This window comes from Mycetomoellerius zeteki, unplaced genomic scaffold, assembly GCF_001594055.1.
Source record: "Mycetomoellerius zeteki isolate Tzet28-1 unplaced genomic scaffold, Tzet1.0 scaffold31, whole genome shotgun sequence".
Lineage (NCBI taxonomy): Eukaryota > Metazoa > Arthropoda > Insecta > Hymenoptera > Formicidae > Mycetomoellerius > Mycetomoellerius zeteki.
Window position 1 is genome coordinate 854724 of NW_017257294.1, and position 18878 is coordinate 873601.

Below are 18878 nucleotides of genomic sequence, written 5' to 3' on the forward strand. Positions count from 1 at the left end.
GCCAGATGAACATGCAACATTTTAAAGCATTTACCATTAATCTATCATAATTGTGTGAAGATTTATAATAATTTAAAGAAAAAGTGTCACAACTAGCCCTGCTCTACCCTATCCCACATAATTGTATTTCGATGATTCAACAAAATTATTTTTATCTGTATCTAGCTAAATTTTCAAATATTTCAGCAAAACCATTCTTTCCGTGCAAATTTTATAAAATAACTACACTGAAAAAAATGCATGTAATTTTACATAGAAATTACATGTATACGACTGCAAAATTATCTAAATTACATAAATATGCTTGGAAATTTACTGGAAATTGTAAATTTCCAATCATATTTAGACAATTTTCCAGTCATGAACATGTAATTTCCATGTAAAATTACATGCATTTTTTTCAGTGTAAAAGCGTATGAAAAGAGAGTAGTCACTTCTAATTAGGTTTTTCACGTTCTTTTTTTTTCTATCGAATTACTTTTTACTTATTTCTCGAATTACATGAGAATGTAGAGCTTTTGTTGTTGGTTTAACGCGAAACGTATTCACGATAGCCGTTTTGTCTTCCACTCTGAAGGTACAGGGTTTCGCGCATTCCTGAATTTCTTCTGAAAACGGAGACATTTTAATCGATGACGACTGGATATCAATATACAAATCGCAATGGTCAATTTTGCAGTACAAAGGAAGTATTCTTGTGCTGCAATTTTGCATACAAATTTTAAAATTCTTCTTTCTAACTATTAAATTTCATGTTCTTTTCTCTTAGCTCCTAATGATAAAAACATTTTATGTATATAGGTACTAATTTTAATATTGCCTACCTTTAAAAATGCTACTCTTAATTTGTCTGACTGTAATTAACTGAGATGTTATTTTAAATGCTAAATATATAATATTCCATTTATGCATTTCATTTTTTATTGATCATATTCATATAATAATTATTAAAAATATTTTAGCATCAAATCAAATAATGTACGTTATTTCTTCAGTCAGTTTTAAATTTTAAAGTAGTTTTAAACATTAAGTTAATATATTAAAAAAAATATGTGTAAGTATTATTTATTGCATTAGCGTTTATTTAATTTTTAAGAATTTTCATAATAATTAAAATTTTCACAAAATTAAAAACTGTGTTAATAGATTTTATTTTACATTCACGCGTAATTCCTTCTTAATTTTAAATCCGAAAGTCAGAACAGAAGCAATGCGAAGGGAGATGTATGTACCGACCACGATTCGAACTTGTTGCATTAAACAAGCTTCATTGCACTGTCCATGGATGCATCGAAAATAGCAATCAACCACATCAAAGACGAAACTTCGCACGTGTAATCCGAATTCCACATAGCGAGACTTGAATTTAGTGGGGTTGGACTGGCAATCGCTAGGCTCAAAATACATCTACAAACATCCACTACACAAACGCACACATATGAATGATACAGGACAAAATTCCGGGAGAATGCATTGTAATGCGCTGAGGCGCAGCGACCTTTCTTCGATAACGAATCACGACCAAAAGAAATTAAAAGCATTTACATCTCCTGCGGATAATATAAATCATATTACTTCCGAGATATATTTATGACTAATTACATCATGTCAATTATTAGTAAATCTTCTTGAATCGGATATCACAGTTATAAAATACTAATATAAGAAATAATGTATAAAACGACCGAGAGATCAATAAATTAATTCAGAGATTACGCACGGCGCAACGACAGATCTGAATTTTTGATAAAATGACGTAATATTGAAATTAATGATAAATTCTCTCCGAACCGAATAATTTCTAAATTAATTTAATCGAATAGTAAATAATTACAAATATAAATTCATACATTTGACAAAGAATACAATCATCAAATTTATTGAACCTACATTATACAATGGAATCATTAATAAAATAAACAATCATAATTTCCATCTCTCTTAATCTATTTTGCATCATTCAGATCTCTATGGTTTTTTCAGATCTCATTCGACACTACATTAAATATGGATCTCATTCGATATTATTGTATATTAAATATACATTTAAAAGGCTCTATAATAATATCGAAACGGAACCGTTAACGTTGAATTTATTAGACAGAACGCCGTGGTCGATAATTACCATGTCCGATACGTTTCTGTGTCTAAACAACAGAACGCCGTATCCTTTGGAACATGCCGTTAATCATGCGATCCGCCCTAAAGTTTGCTTAGACTCCGGCTCCCGATTAAGTAAAGAGGTTACGAGAATATATAGGAGAATCTTGACACGTGATCGTTAAGGTTTCAAACGGCACGTAGAAGATGGTTTCGACGTTGAAACCACGGTAATTATCCAATCCCGAAGAACATACACGATGAGTTGATATAATCTCTTAAATCTTGCATACATGATGGCATCTACTCTTGATATGAGAACAGCGCCAGCTATAAATCACGCGACACGCTTGTCTCCTGTCGTATTATGAAATAATATATTTTGCGTGCTTTATTTAAATATTTCTGGCGTGGTGAGTGCAGCGCGGGGCTTTAGCAACTGTACTTAGTGTTATTGACGAAAGGAATATCGGTGGAAAATAAGAACGATTCGATAAATGGCGCAGTGAAAACGGCAGTGATTGGAAAATCCGCTGCTAAAAATTCTGTTGGAAATATGCGCACGATCGATATAACGACAAGATAAACATTTCGGAAATGGTTGGAAAAATCGACGTGGGCGCAGCTCCGCGTATTTTTACAATAAACGAAATGTCCAGCGCGTTAACCCGATTGCTTAAAAAATATAACTAATACCATTTGACAGATGGAGAACAATAGTTTTTACGCTTGTCCCCCCCGAACAAATTATTTGTCTTCGCTTCAATTCTAATACATCACTTTACTTGACTACCCTATTTATCCGCTTGAAAATCAATAGCTTGCAGTAATTAATTTGTCGAAAGCATAACGATTTAAAGAATTATTCAAGATAAATAAATGATGTATAATAAATACGCAGAGTGCAAGTGATATATACAAAATGAGTCATTAATAAATAATCAATCGAAATGCACTCTTCTGCAAATAAAATGAGATAGACCCCAAAATCAGTCTTTTCATATACAACGTTGGTGATGAAAAACATTTTCAGAAATTGCGGCTTCAGCGTAATATATGTGTACATGTTATTCAATGTTAAAATTTTTTATTAATGTCAGGCGGGATTATATTTTTTCGTGCATTATCCTGCGTTTATTCCGAACTAAAAGAGCACTTTTAATGATATCATTAATTGACGTAGTAATGAACGTTGTACCTTTCCCTGAAAATCCGAAATAAATCATTCATTAATCCCGTTCACTCACTAGCCAGAAGCTGCTGCTTCGATATGGTAATTAAGAGTTGTCCCCGGGCGCGATTTAATTCGGCGAAACTCAGCTGATCGATTCGCATCAAGCGGAAACCGGAATTTATCGGCACTTAAACTACCTCTTTTTTTTTAATTTTCGGTAGTTACGCGTGGTGCTCGTTAAAGTGTTGGAAATTCCCGATAATGGTACCGCGAACGATCGAGTCAACCGCCAGGCACGATCGTTAAAATTTTCCAACGGAGGGCCATTGCGCTGTCCGATCCTTTTTATCGTAATAGTCCAAATAATTTAATGGAAAAGTAAATGAATGCACAATCGAATGCTCGCGCGATGATATTGTAAAACTTGTTTCATAAAGTCTTTCTCCGTGGTATGTTTTTCCATGAAGAGAGATCTCGCGGAATAACATCTCCTTCCCTGCGGCCAGCGCGGCTTAACGTCGCGATAATACTCGTGATTTTATCACTTAATTTCCGCGCCGAAGAAATATCTATTCGCGCGCTCGCTAGTCAGCCGTAACGTGAAATCACGACCGTAATATGGCACAGTACCGTCGCTAAAATTGCCGAGACATAAACACGCGGCGCGACACATAAATCAATAAAGCGTAAACGTCTGCTAAAGAATCGTAAAAACGCTCTCCGCCGCGCGCCGGTCCAGCATTCGTTGGCGACAAGATCTAGGATTTTCAATCTTGCCAGATCGATAATCTGGCAGATACTCTCGAGAACGACGAGAGAGAAAGATCTACTATGGGATGTAAGGAACGTGCGCGTTCCGTCATTTTCGCGCGTCATCCGCTGAAAATACGGGGATTCTTTCCCGTATCTGGAAAATGGAAATGGACTACCGATGTTGGATAACAGGCAGCGCGGCTGACTATCGCCGCGAAGTAAAACAAAGTTGCGCGAACGTTATTGAAATCTCGAGCGAGCGAACAATTCTGCCGGAATGCTCGTGTTATCCATCGACGTCCATTATCTCCCTTTTCACTACGAAGAAAAGTATTTTCTTTCAGATATAAAAGATCGTGTTATAAGAAAATATAAGTATATTTGCAGTAGCTACACCGCGATGGTCAAACTTATTAAACTGACATTATTAAATTAAGATGTGTAATTAAGACGCGATGTAATTAAAACTTTGCAGCTTGCTTTATATGACATAAAAGAAATAAAAGTTGACGAACATATCTCATAAAAATTCCTGTGATAAAAATCCAAGATATCTTACTTTTGTCAAATTTAATAAATTGACCGAAATGTAATCGCGATTTAATTGTAATTATTTTCATTATTTTTCAAATTATGATAGAAGTATGTAATTGATTTAAAATGATTTTTTTATTATCTCAATTTATTAAAATAAAAAAATTCATTTTAAGATTAGATTTCGATAATGCGGATCTTATTCTCTTATTCTTCAAGTCGATAATTAAAAAACCTATTCGTATAACATTTTTTCTTTTTGTAACATTATTATATCATAATAAATCATTTATTGTTATATCATAATAAATCAATTATTGCTACTTTTTATTTCGTTTTCCTCGAATGACAAAACCGTTTGAACATGAGGATTACAAAAACACAGCAAGATATTAAATTCGCGAAGAAAAGGAATTGCTTGTCGATAAGAAGACCAATTTCTTCGATGATAAGCGCATTTATCTTGATCCTAGTTCGGCGCGTCTTTTATCGCGATACAAATCTTGCGGTTAATATCGGTTCTCGTCAACCTTCGCAAGTTATGAGTTTTCCTTGCTCATCCCGACAAACAACCTAAGAAAGGACGGTGCTAGTATTTTTACCTAAATATTAACCGCAAAACAGAGGAAAAATGGCACGCGTAGTGAGAAGAAATGGCAGAGTATTCCCACGATCTCATCCAAGTTTCAGAGAATTTTTGGTGATATGAGAATACAAATACACTCACAGCACACGCCAACGGGAATTGCCCGGAAAGCGAAACAACAGCACAGATATAAATCAAATTTCTTCCAGGAATATTGCGACTTCTGAGTGATGTTCCTGCGCGCGGCATAAAATAAGTTGCTCCTAATTCGCTGGCATAGGAAAACAGTCAAAGAATCATGAGTTTTACTCAAATGTAAACTACTTTTTACTTTCAACTTTTCTTTTTATCAATAAAGAAGAATCTCTCAGAAAAATATTTGATTAGTTAGTTTTTACAGGAATAGAAAGTCATATTTGAGACCTTTATTGATTACATATTTTCATCATAATTTGAAAAATAATGGAATTAATTACAATTACGTTTCGATTAATTTGGTAAATTTGATGAAAATGACCACATTTAATAAAACTTTAAAATATCTCTTTTTCATCAAATTTACAAAATTGATCGAGATGTAATTGACAGTGATCTCAAAAATATTGCTTTTTAATCCTGCAGTAGCTACTTCAGACTAATCAAATATTTTATTTCGACATTTACACACACACACACACACATATATACATATAATATGTATATCAATTCACACCGATATATTATTATTTGAATACTAAAATACAGCTTAAACGAATAAAGCTTTCTCGTTACTTACTATTAATTGTATTCGCATGCTGTCTAATATCATTTATTGTTATTCAAATATTTCAATTACATAATAAAAATGTATATCAAAGAAAATACATTAACGCATAGTTACATTGAAGAAGACTGAAAATCGTAAATAAATGGGGAGAAAAGAAATGAAGAGATTTTAAATAATAGAAAGAAATAAAGAAATCAAAATTTCAGCGTTGAGAATTGGGTGGTCGTATTAAATTTGCAACGCCCGGAGCGTTTAATGCGTCGATGAATCCACCAAAATTCATGCTAATAATGATAATCGAAATTTGACTATGCAGCACGGGCTCATCCATGCTCCGCAGCCAAATGGCCCCGTGCCGGCCAATTCGCACAAAGACGAAACGTGTGAAAAAAAAGACTATCAGCGGATCGTTACGACAGGGTCGATCGGTATCTCACGGCGAAGGCGTGAAGATTGGCTGAGCCTGAGAGCGGCGAAACAAATGGGCGAGAAAAGCAAAGAGACAAAAGTGACGGCAGCGAAATCACGGCGTTACCACCGAAAGAGAGGTGTGTCGGATCTCCGTGAATTCTAATCATCGAGGGTGGTATTTTCAGTACGATATACGATGAAACGTTTATTTACTCGACAAATTTACGGAACAAATTAAATACAGGTACACGACTTCTAATTATAATCGGTTAACCCGCGCTAGTTTAATCGAATCCTTAAACAAGAAAATAGCAGGATTAGTTTTAAGCCATATAATTGGTTCGGTATAGTAAATTTGTTTGAACAGTAAATGGATAATATAAAATGAATAGAATAGTATCGTATTCTATTTCTCTCTCGCTCCAATAAGTAGATATTGATTCTGAAACGATTGGATAAAAATAAAAAATGCGAAATAGATAACAATATTTATATGACAAAAAGTATTTCTGATATATTATTCTAATTGATCGAATTTAATGTCTCTCCCGATGAAGAAGATGATTGAAAAATTTAGTCATTCCGATAAAGACAAAAAAGGCTGAAATCTTGCAATAACAACAAATACGCACAATAAAAATACTTGATAGCCAAAAAAGATATTTCTTATTATGTAAAAAATTATGCTTCAAAGTGTCATCAATATAAAAAAAATATATATATATGAGTATATATAATTGTAAATTAGTAAGAGCGAATTATGATAGTAAATGTTACATACACGAGAAGAAGAGCGAAACGGTTTCTCATTCTTCTAACGATGACGACATTTTAATTTCATGGGACGTTAAATACATTTCCGAAGACGAAAGAGAGAGAAAGCAAAAATGAAGAAAGTCTGAGGAGAGATGAGACAATGAGAAGAAAAGGAGAAAGAGAGGATGAGCGAAAAGAGATAGAATGACTGTTCTACGAGCCTCGGGAATACGTGTTCTCTCAGCTTAATATAAAGTCCGTTGCTAATCCAAAAAATTCGCAGTTTAAATTTCACATAAAAGACTCAACCAGCTTTTCCAGCAAGAATTTTTCATTATCTGCATTTTCGCGTGGACCGAATCTCACTTCAACTTTGTTCGTCTTACTTTAACTACTATTCATAAGGAATACAAGCGATAATGTTAATTCGCGATAATAATAATCATTCATGAATGAATTTTTCAAGATTATAATATATGATAAATCGAGAAAGAAAGCATTGTTACGTCATTTAGACTAAAATCAAGTAGGATCAAATATAAATCGAAGTACTCGACGTCATTCCGCGATATTCCAATCAAACTTGGAGCTTCTATATGAATTATTCATACTACGATCTGACTGAAATATCGGAAATACGTCATTGTGAAGTCCACCTGACTGGACACTGCACGAAGTAAATCTTGGAAAGGTACTCCCACATTTCAAACATTCCGTATTTAATTATTTATATTGAACAATTAAAAACAGTCTTCTTTTTCTTGAAAGTTTAACTGCGAAAATTTTGCGTGTGTCATTTATATGGGAAATCGATAATTCTAATAAAACAGACAATATTTGCACTCAAAAGCTTTAATAAAAGAAGAAAATTTGTAACCGTGTAGGTATAATAACGGAGACTGGACATCAAATGTTTAATGAAGATCGTCGCGTCGTCTGAGAATCGGGAAATTTTATCAAATTTGCATCTTGTATAGTACATCTTTTTTTTTAGCGCAAAATTTTACAAGCAATCTCCATTAATCAGAAGCTATACGAATTTATGTAGAAGAGACGACTCGCGTCTTGCACTCGCATTCACAAAAAATAAAATGTAAGTCGCGTTTGCACGTGCGACATGTAAATTTGCTCAGACACGGTTAAACGCATGTAGACCGCGTGAGTGCCGATAATGCTCTTCTATAAAACACAAGCGTATCGAAAAAGGTATAAAATCCGGCGGGAAAAAAGAGAGGGGAAAGAGAAAAAGCCCCCAAGAACTCCCGCGTAAATCGAGTTACCACGCGCTTTATTTCTTTTTGTGACTCGCAGCAACTTGGAATTATCGTTATTTGCAGCTCGCGGCCATGAATTTAGAAACAGCTATATGCTTATATATATATGCGCGAGACGATAATTCGTCGTTATTCGCAGTCGGAAATAACGTTGACCCCGTAGATCTTACACATCACAAGGGTTACGAAAATAGAGAACGTTATACAGAGAGTCAAATAATCGACTTCTCTTCCGTACAAAAAAAAGAAGGTTTATTTCCACTTATTACCATGTATTATTCATACCATCAAGTTTTAAACACGTCATTAAAAAGAAAAAATTCTTGTATCTTTTTACGTCTGCATTATTTTTTTTTATTAAGAAATGCAAAAACTTTTATTCGTATATAAGTTCATTTCTTCTTCCGTCAAAATGTAAAGTTTTTTAATTAAATATTTGATTTCTAGTATAAAAAATTTGATAGAAACAGAATCGATACAGAATCCCTAAAAATCTCGGTAGCAATTTAATCAATACATCCAATCTTTTTATGTACGCATACTGACACGAGGCAACACGGGTGCGCCGATTTTTCAGTTTACTTTACTATTTAGCACCGTGCGCGCACGCGCAAGTGTAACCGACAAGTTCAACACTCGCATCACGTGCCGTAGAATTTATATTTCGTCAAGCCCAACCCTTTTACAATCCCTTGCCACCTCATATAATACTCTCTTTCGGAAGATTTTACAACTCTGCTCCCCTACTCATATAATGCATACCGCGCGTCCATCTCAGTACGTGAAATTAGGAGATGTTTGTCGAGATCTCGTGTCTCATGCGAAATACGTACTTAAATGTGAAATTGAAAAACACCAAAACGTAATAAATAGCTTAGTACTAATTTTCTTTAACCTACATTTTATTCTAACGAGATAAAAATATATAATAATTTTATACGTTCCTCATTGGAGATACTAACACAAAATCATATATTATTCCGGAATTAGTGGAATTAGCTAACACTGCCTTTTTTGAATTTTAGACTAAATTTTCAAATTTAGAATAAACTAAAATTAGCTATTGATAATAATTAACCCTGTTAATAATTAAGCTATAGGCTGAGAATTTTTATGAAAATTAAATTGGAGAAAAAATAGAGAAAACAATGAAATGTTATACATTTAATTTAACACAGATTTTACCCCAACAATATTTCTTCAGCCAGAGAAAAGTTTCTCTCTCTTAGATTAAAAAATAATTTATTTGAATCAAAGAAATTTATGCATTGCTACACGGTTAAAGGAAAGTTTCTTTGATTTGAATCTTTGATAGGGTAGTCGAGCAAAAGAGATTTCGTTCGGCCTCTATCAAATGTCTATTTAATTATTTGAAGGTGATTATAATACGTCTGTTCTAGTTAAATTCTCGCAGCAAACTCCACGATCTTTTCTTCTCGAGACACGTTATTGTTAAGCCTTTTCTCCTTCAAAATCCTTCTCCTAGCATCTAAATACTTTTCTCATCTATCTCTATCGATTTTGTTTATCTCGCTTTTCAGTTATTCCTAACGGTTGAATATGTTTAAATTTTAGGCTACAATTAGATGCCTACACAACTATTATTTCCGAATATTATAAATGCAGTTAAATGTTTATATTGCGAAGAATCTGAAGGAGTTCAATTTGCTACCTCACTACGAGAAACCTATATAAAAGAAAATTTAAATACCGCTATTGTATCGAATTGCGAATACATATAGGTATGTGTGCGTATCCAAACATTTCGAGCCGTCTCGCATGTTCGGCTACGAGGATCGTGAGCGATATGATCACCACAGATATACCTGTATTGCGGAATATTCAATTTAAAATTATCTATATAAAAAATAATGATCTGTCATTTTCTTCATCGATTCAAAATAAAAATTAGCTTGAAATTCATTTGAAATTAATTCCAAATTTTGCTACGAATAACACCGTCTGTGTTTTCTACCAATTCTGAACTATTGTATAAGTCTTTGTTGCAGATAGATATGCAGAGCTATCTCCAAAGATGGATTAACGTATTGTACGACTAATACTCCTGTACTTGAGCCCTAACCTCTACTCGATACCATGAAATACTCACTGCAAATGCAACGATATTTTATCTCTCTCTATATCATCGAATATTTTGGGCTTGTCTGTGATCGAGGTCAAGTGCTCTTTCCCCTTCGAGTGCTCCGCTCTCGAAGATACGTTTATTCGATACCGATTCCGAGAAATTTCAGAAAAATGCCGATATTTAAGCGGAAATCAACAAGCTCTGACGAGGAGAGGAAGTACCGAAAAAATTTATGATTACCAATACATTATATCTACCATACATATATATGGCAACCTTTCGTAAAGTTCAATTTAAACAAAAGTTCCATCTCTTAACAATGCCGATATTTGGCATCAATATTTCGTGGAAACAAATTAATCACATTACAATGACACGAATAAGTCAATCGAATCAATCTATAGCTTTCGATACTACTGCAGGTTTTGATTCAAATACCATGTTCAATAGATGAATTTATTTACGTGTTTGCTCATCTGTGGTGTGATATGTACTGTGTCTGATGTATATGAAATTATCCCGGAAATTATAGTATGAACTGATATCAAACGTATGAACGTGCTATATATGTAGAAAATCAGATAAATCTAATTTGATCAAAATCGAGATATATACACTTTCAATTGGATGTTGCTGGCATCATATTTCCTCTATTATTGTAAAGTACTTTCTCATATTTGCATGTTTAAAGGAACTTTTAATCACGAAATGCAAATCATAATAGAATATCTACGTAAAACAGATACTTATTAATATATTTGACACGATATTTCATTAATGATTAATTTATATATGTATAATAGAGAAACGTTAAATCATTAATACCTTGTTAAATATATCAATAAATATCTGTTTTGATATCCTATTACGATTTGTATTTCGTAATTAAAAGTGATAGAAAATTCTATTTTCATTAGATTAAAATTAACAAAATTTCGCCTTTTTATTTTTCAAGCAATATAAAAACAAATTATCAATAAATATGATAGGCTAAACTATGAAAGATTAGGATGATATAATGACTTAATTAATGATCCTAAGTATAAATAAAAGTTATCACATTTTCTGTTACATAAATTAGTGATTAGGAAAATATGTGATCGTAAAATATATATTTCTTATTCTCCTTTTACATACACTTATAATGTATGCAAATTACTTTCTTCTTACACATAATTTTCACGATATTTAACTCTGAATTATATTCATAGATCAGAGCGCATACTTTTAATTTTATTTAGGAAATATTTATTTATCTTTATTGTATATAAATATCCAATATATTTAATTAATTATTTTTAATTCCAATCTTCATCTATGACTCACGAATACCACAAAAAGAAGAAAAAATTAATAAAACATCTTATTTTACTTTATATTTTTTTTTCATTTATTATTTATGTCTATTTATCTTTTATGTCTATTTTTACTATTTAACAATAAACTCAAAAATTTAATCAATTACACTTAATTTTAAGGTTAATATTAATATCACACACATGGTATTCACAACTACATTTTTCTTGAAAATTTTGTGTGAATTCGTATATATAGAACGTTAGTGAAAAATGTAAGGAATGACTATCTCTTATCAGATTTCAGAACTATCAAGAGACGGCAATGTCTCGCGACTATCAATATACATGTATATACAATATATGCAGGGTGTCCCAAAACCATCGCATTTCCTCTTAAGAACGTATTCTTGAAGTAATTTTGAGAAGAAAATCCTAATTAAAAAATGTCGAGGCTACAATAGTTTTTGAATCATAATTGGTTAAAGATAGTTTATAATTCGAAAAATATTATAGCCTCGATATTTTCGTATTAGGATTTTCATCTTAGAATGTTCAAAAGAATTAATAATAAAAGAAATAATAATAGAGGCTATAAAAGTAAAACGGTTTTTGATTTATAAGCATTTCAAGTTAGCTTATGATTCAAAAAATTATTATAATCTCGACATTTTCGTATTAGGATTTTCGTCTCAAAATTACCTCAAGAATACGTCCATAAAAAGAAATGCGGTGGTTTTGGGACACCCTGTATATGTGTATGTATATGTATATAGCATCGCGAGATCGTGTATCTATACGCGAGCCTTTCTCTTTTGCCAAAATTATCATTTTTTATCAAATATATTCTCAAATATCTAATTTTTCTTTTTTCATTTCTGTACGTACAGGAGCTCAAATTTCCTATAAATTTCAAACAATTTATATAATTGCTATTCTTTTCGTAATGAAATGTACCAGTAAGTAATCAAATGTACCAGTTAATGATACGTCGATAGCGACAAATCCCACTCTATGTAGATATGAGCTTTGTGCACGTGCATTCTTGTATGCGCAATGGATCAACGTACGTTACATATAGTCCAGAGTTAAACATTGCGCTAATCTGTCCTATCCCATCCCATTTCAAGGCAGTGGATCTGCGAGATGTGATATCTATCTGTGATATTCACAAATCTATTATCTCGAACTTTATAATAAAAGATCTAACACTCACCGATACGATGCGCAGCAGCGAAACTGTGACTACGTTGATCTGCAAAACATAAACGTAAAAAATTATTCTGGTGTCCCTAATTAATATTCAAAGAGATAATTATTGTCCGCGTCAATTTCTTTTTCTCTTCTAAGTAAATTTTTTTAGATAATATAAGAACCTTCTATTAGACTTTCTAAATGAATCTTTTTTTTCGAATTCTTTTTTAATTTCGCCAAACACAGAAATTATTTCAGTAAGTAATAAATAACATATTGATATAACTAATAAATTATATTTACCCAGTGATTGTTTCGCCGTTGCCCGATGCCTTCCAGGCTTCCTCTTCCTCATAGATTCCTTCGTTGCACTCACGTTGTCACTCGCGAATTAATTATACGATTAATTACGACCGCACACGCACTAATCACTAAAATATGACGATCGCGCGACACTTTGCACGGCACTCCCGTACGCGACGCGATGTGAAATCCTGGAAAATATATACATGAAATATTATTAATGTACATATCACGCCTTGCTGTTACTTGCATTATTCAATCTAGCGCAATTCGCATATTGCTATGCTTATTACTATGCATTCTCAGCAAACAGTAATGATATTTGAAATAATAACGGATGAATACATTTAGTTAAATCAATAAATACCAAAACATGAAACGAGATATATACAAATATACAAGCACCATATGTCAGTTAAACAAACTACTATTTTCCGCTAATAATATCCGGAGTTGACGCTGCCCAAAATCTGTAACATAATTATTGATTTAATTTGTTAGAGAATCTATAACTTCGATATTATATAATTACTGATGCTGAGTCTGTAAAATTTATTTAATTTATGATATTAAAAGACACTGTAATTAACTTCAAGAAACCAAAATGACATAACTTGTGTAAAAAAGAATGAACATTAAGTATATTTTAATAAGAATACTTCAAATTTTTGCAAATGTAATATAAAGAAAATTGAACTGACATTTTTGGCAAAGAGATTTATGATTGAGTAAGTAAGTCCAATGAAGAAAAAAATTTTAATTCCCATTCCTTAATTATCGTGCTAAATTGTTTTCAATTAAAATACTTATCGCTCGATCGGAGAAAAGTTCAAGAAGATTATTAATCTTACAGGTTGATATAAACGTTAACTATTCCCGAGTATGAACTGTATTTTCCGCTGATTGTCGCGTCCTATGCAGTAATGCGACGGCACACAGTTCGCGCCACGTTCTACGCACATAAGTCTCACCGCGCGAACGATAACAAAGCGACTTTATGTAAACAACGGCGTGCCTGTTATGCCGCTAAAAGCAAGCGCCGAAACTGTGAGTTTATCAATTTGTCGCCGTTACGAAATAACTAGCATGCACTAAGATAAACGTATGTCGAATATTGTGTATTTGTATCTTAAATTAATTAATTTAACGACAACAGATATCACGATTTTTTGTCACTTAATTCAGTTATCAATGTACGATTCCATATTCTCGAGCAAAAGACGATGGACAAGTTACATTTTAATTCGGTATGATAAAGATGGGTTCACGAAATTACGCAGAATAATCGCTCTAATACTGATAATAAGACAGAGAAAGAAAGAGGAAAATGTCTGATATTTGTGACTATAATTGCATATAAAATAATCATGGTTAGAAGTTCCATTTTGACTATAAATGTAGTTATTATTATCATAAAAATGATTGCAATTATTACAATTTTTTATCACCATAATTTAACTATAATTTAATCATTTTCATGATAATAATTATTATATTTATAATAATTTCCGGTACTAATATATATGTTTGTTTAATAGAACTAAAATAATTATTATTACTATAATATTATAACAGTAATAGCTGTAATTACAGTATCATATAATTATAGTCACATTATAATTATAGTCAAAATATCTAAAATTTCTTTTAGTGAAAAAGCAATCATAGTTTTAATATGTTTATGACGCCCAGTTTGATATGATTTACGATAGCAACCATTCTTTCGACAATATATCAAATACGTAATAGATTTTGCGTCGATCGTGAATCAAACTTCTCATCAATCTAAATGTAACTTGTCCATTGTCGTTTTCGCCTCAAGAATAATAAACAGAAATCGACTCGAAGGGTTCTAAGTAACGAAATCATGATTCCTCCTTACATTTATTAATAATATTTCGTGTATTCCACGTATATGCATAGGAACAATTCTTTTCCGCTGGTATACTTGTGGTAATCACGTTTCGAGAATAAGCAAAGCAACAGCACAACGCGGAGCGACCCGTATCCATTCGAGTCTCGTCACGAAATGGTAATGTGGCGCGACGCGGCGCGCGGCGACCTTGCTTACGTAGTACCTACGTACCTTGCTTACGTAGGCACACACAAATAATAGGATAAACGATATTGCAAAGCTCCCTAATAACACGCGTCGTGCGTCGTCAAACGAACACCGTAACCGTCCACTGTAACCGTTTAGAATTTCCCGGAAAATTAGACACGTTGCCGTGTACGCAAAATCACCATGCTATTATTCATACGTACCAGCAAATATATATGTACATATATATATTTATATACAGGATTGTGCGCATTACATCAAAAAAGTAACCATAACGCGTTACCGTTACCGTTACTTTTTGAAAAAAGTAATTCGTTATCGTTACTCGTTACCAATTTTAAAAAGTAACGCATTATCGTTACCGTTACTTGAAAAGTAACGATTCGTTACTTTTTCGTTACTTTTTTTTATAATATATGCTAAAGTAAGTTATTAGATTTTAAAATTACATTAGCTGATAATTAATTTAATATTAAATGTGAAATAAATATTCAAACTTGAAACTTTCTGTTTATATATATATATATATATATGTATTACTAATAGAAAATTGGAATTGCTGCAAATCATTTAATTCTTTTTTAATATACAATCAGATGATTAATTAATTACTTCATTTTAAACAGTAGTTCACATAGTTCACTTAAACAGAATTATTAATATCTATTTTTTAAGAATAAAATTCATCTTAGTTTTGATTTTGAAACGTATTTTGAAACGTTGCTTAAATTAATATAACATTTTCTGTTATCACTCTTTTTTCCTGAAATTTTTACATCAGAAGAACCAAAATACAAATTTAATTTTAGAATTTTTCGCGTAATTACTCTAGAAAATAAGATTAAACCATCGCAAAAGAATATGATAATCTCATTTTTCATCTTGATTTATTAAAACTGAACTTAAACAAGCTAATGGTTTCTCCATTATTCACATGTTTTTAGCAAGCGATATTGCGCATGCTACATTGAAGAACATTGAGCGAATCGATAATTTATTATTCATTTATTAATGCCACGTGTTTTTATAGTTTTCAGCAGATGAAGAAATCGTTTCTGGTGATTACGATGTCAGTTTAATCGACGGTTCCGGCGATGCTGAATACTTAAATAAGGTAGATGACTGCCGCAAATTGGGCTTCGTTAAATTGATGCTATATTGAAAAAACATGCATTATAACTAATTATCCACTATATTTATTGCTCAAACACTAACTTATAAACGCTAATGTGAAGCTTGGGTTATTCACTAACTGGTTTAAAAATTCTCGTGCATGGACACCGCCACTCTATAAAAAGTTTTTTAAACAAAAAAGATAACATAATTTAAATGTCATAATTTATATTAATAATATACAATTTATACATAATATTTAGATTCTCTAATATACAGCAAGTATCTTCTAAATTGTATATTAAAAAATTGTGAATATACTTCAAAACTTTATTTTCTCTTTATTCTCTACACTTTTTTAAGTACTTTAAGAAAATTAACAAAAATTATATTGTGATTATATGTAGTGATTTAACACAGATTAATTTTGTCTCTTAAAGTTCTTGAAAAAGCTATTTTTTAAATAAAAGAAGAAAAAGACACTCGTTATCTAATTATTTTTTACAAATGTCATCAGTTACAGACCTCAAGTTATAGACAATACAACATTATCTATATTGAATTATTCATACAGGATGATTTATGATTCCGTTTTATGACCTTAATCATAAATTATGCTCTCATTTTTAAATTTGAAATATAATCTGGTTTTCATTCTATTAGATTAACGTAATTATAACATATTATAGTATTTCTTAAGTACTTACTATCCAATTCAATTATGGAGGATAATTAATGTATAAAATAATTACTTTATCCCTATATATTTACATCCCTTATAATATTTCAATTTGTAGATTATTGATTTTATTCACTAATAACATTCACATTATGGTTTATACCTCTCAAATTAACTAATCCTCATAATGGAATAAAGTTTTAATGAGAACTTTTTTAAAAGTTATCGACCATTAAGAGAGAGCCGGAAAAGAAGAAGGAAGGGGGAAAACGAGAAATTAGGTTATGTGGATAATCTCGTAAATACCAAGAAGATAATCTCGAAAATTCTGTTAGGATTTCGCATTGGTAACTTTGCTTACCCGAAATGTTCTGTCGCCACTCCATCTTTGTCATCCACTCACAGTCATTACGAAGTTGGACGTGATTCGAATGAAATTTGGCCATAATTCTGAAACAATGCGCATATAAATTATATCAAGCTAAATATACCTTTAAAAGAAACGCGCAACTCCCGTGAACATCAGTAATATCCGGAGTCTTACGTAAGTAAACAAGGTTTAGTTACTCAGCTCATATTCTAAGTCACGTGTACCGATTCATGTAATCTATTACAAGCACATTAATTCAAGGCTCTTGTTTGTTCACTCAACCACTATTATCTCAGACTGTCACGTCAGAAACGAGAAAATACATAATAAAAATTCTTGCAAAATATTAATATATAAAAATATGTTTATATAAATAATAAAACAACACAATTGATAGAATTGCTTGTAAAATATACCAAAAACTTATCTTTTTTGTTAATAAATAGCCATATATCTAGAAATGAATTATGCATAACTAAAAACGAAATAAGTTGTCAAATTAATAATATATAGAGAAATAAATATAGTTTAATTCCCCCAAAATAAGAAGATAATTTTCTCTCGATATATTTTATAAGTCTATTCTATTGATTGCAAATGTTGTTTTATTGAAAAATATTTCTATACAAATATAATATTTATTGTATATTTGGCGCTTCTGATAACGCCACAATCTGAGACAGTAGTGGACAGTAAGACAGTAAGTGAACAATAAGAACTTCAAAAAAATCAATTTTAAGAAAGTTTATCTTCGAAAAGCTAGAAGGTTTCAATAAAAACGGCTTTTTGAAAACAATTTTCGAAAATCAATTCGAGCTCAGCTTTTTCGATAATTCATTAGTGACATTTCTAAACTCTACAAAACTTGCATATGACGCAATTGACGCAAATGTAAATTATACGCGCGAACATACGAAGAAGAAAACTATCATGGGACGGACGCGCGGGTCAGCAGGTTAACTTCCGGCAAGCTGCAGCGATGCGTCTAATACTAGTATGCCGTATACAGAAATAGAGATAGAGAAAGACAGACTGACAGACAGACAGACAAACAAGATACTCGCCTTTCCCCTACTAAATTCGGCAATGAATCGACTACGACCAGCTATATATACTCGCATATATTGTATACGTCGTCTGTACCGCCTTTCTAGAAGTTGAAAAGATTATAGTTTGTGTCACAGCGACTGGTGATCCGTATAAAATCAATAGCATTTTGATGAACTCGTTTTCGACCCAGTTTTCGGTACTTTACCGTTTACTGAATTCATTAGGTCAACAAGATTTATGTACATACCACGATATCTCATCCACCGGAAATGATTGCCAATTTTTCAATACTACTATTAGACACGAAAAGACCGAAAATTTATTATATCTTTTTTAACCGATCTTTTTTTCTTCTAATGTATCGCGACGTGC

At 31.9% G+C, this 18878-nt stretch overlaps 1 protein-coding gene across 1 annotated transcript in view; it reads left to right on the forward strand.

Moving 5' to 3' along the window:
* The window catches only part of Mp (collagen XV/XVIII-type protein multiplexin), a 121328-nt gene that overhangs the window by 75783 nt on the left and 26667 nt on the right, over nucleotides 1-18878 (forward strand). The window contains exon 2 of the mRNA XM_018451001.1: nucleotides 16325-16408. Coding sequence (XP_018306503.1) covers nucleotides 16325-16408 — 84 coding nt within the window. The remainder of the gene's footprint in view (nucleotides 1-16324; nucleotides 16409-18878) is intronic.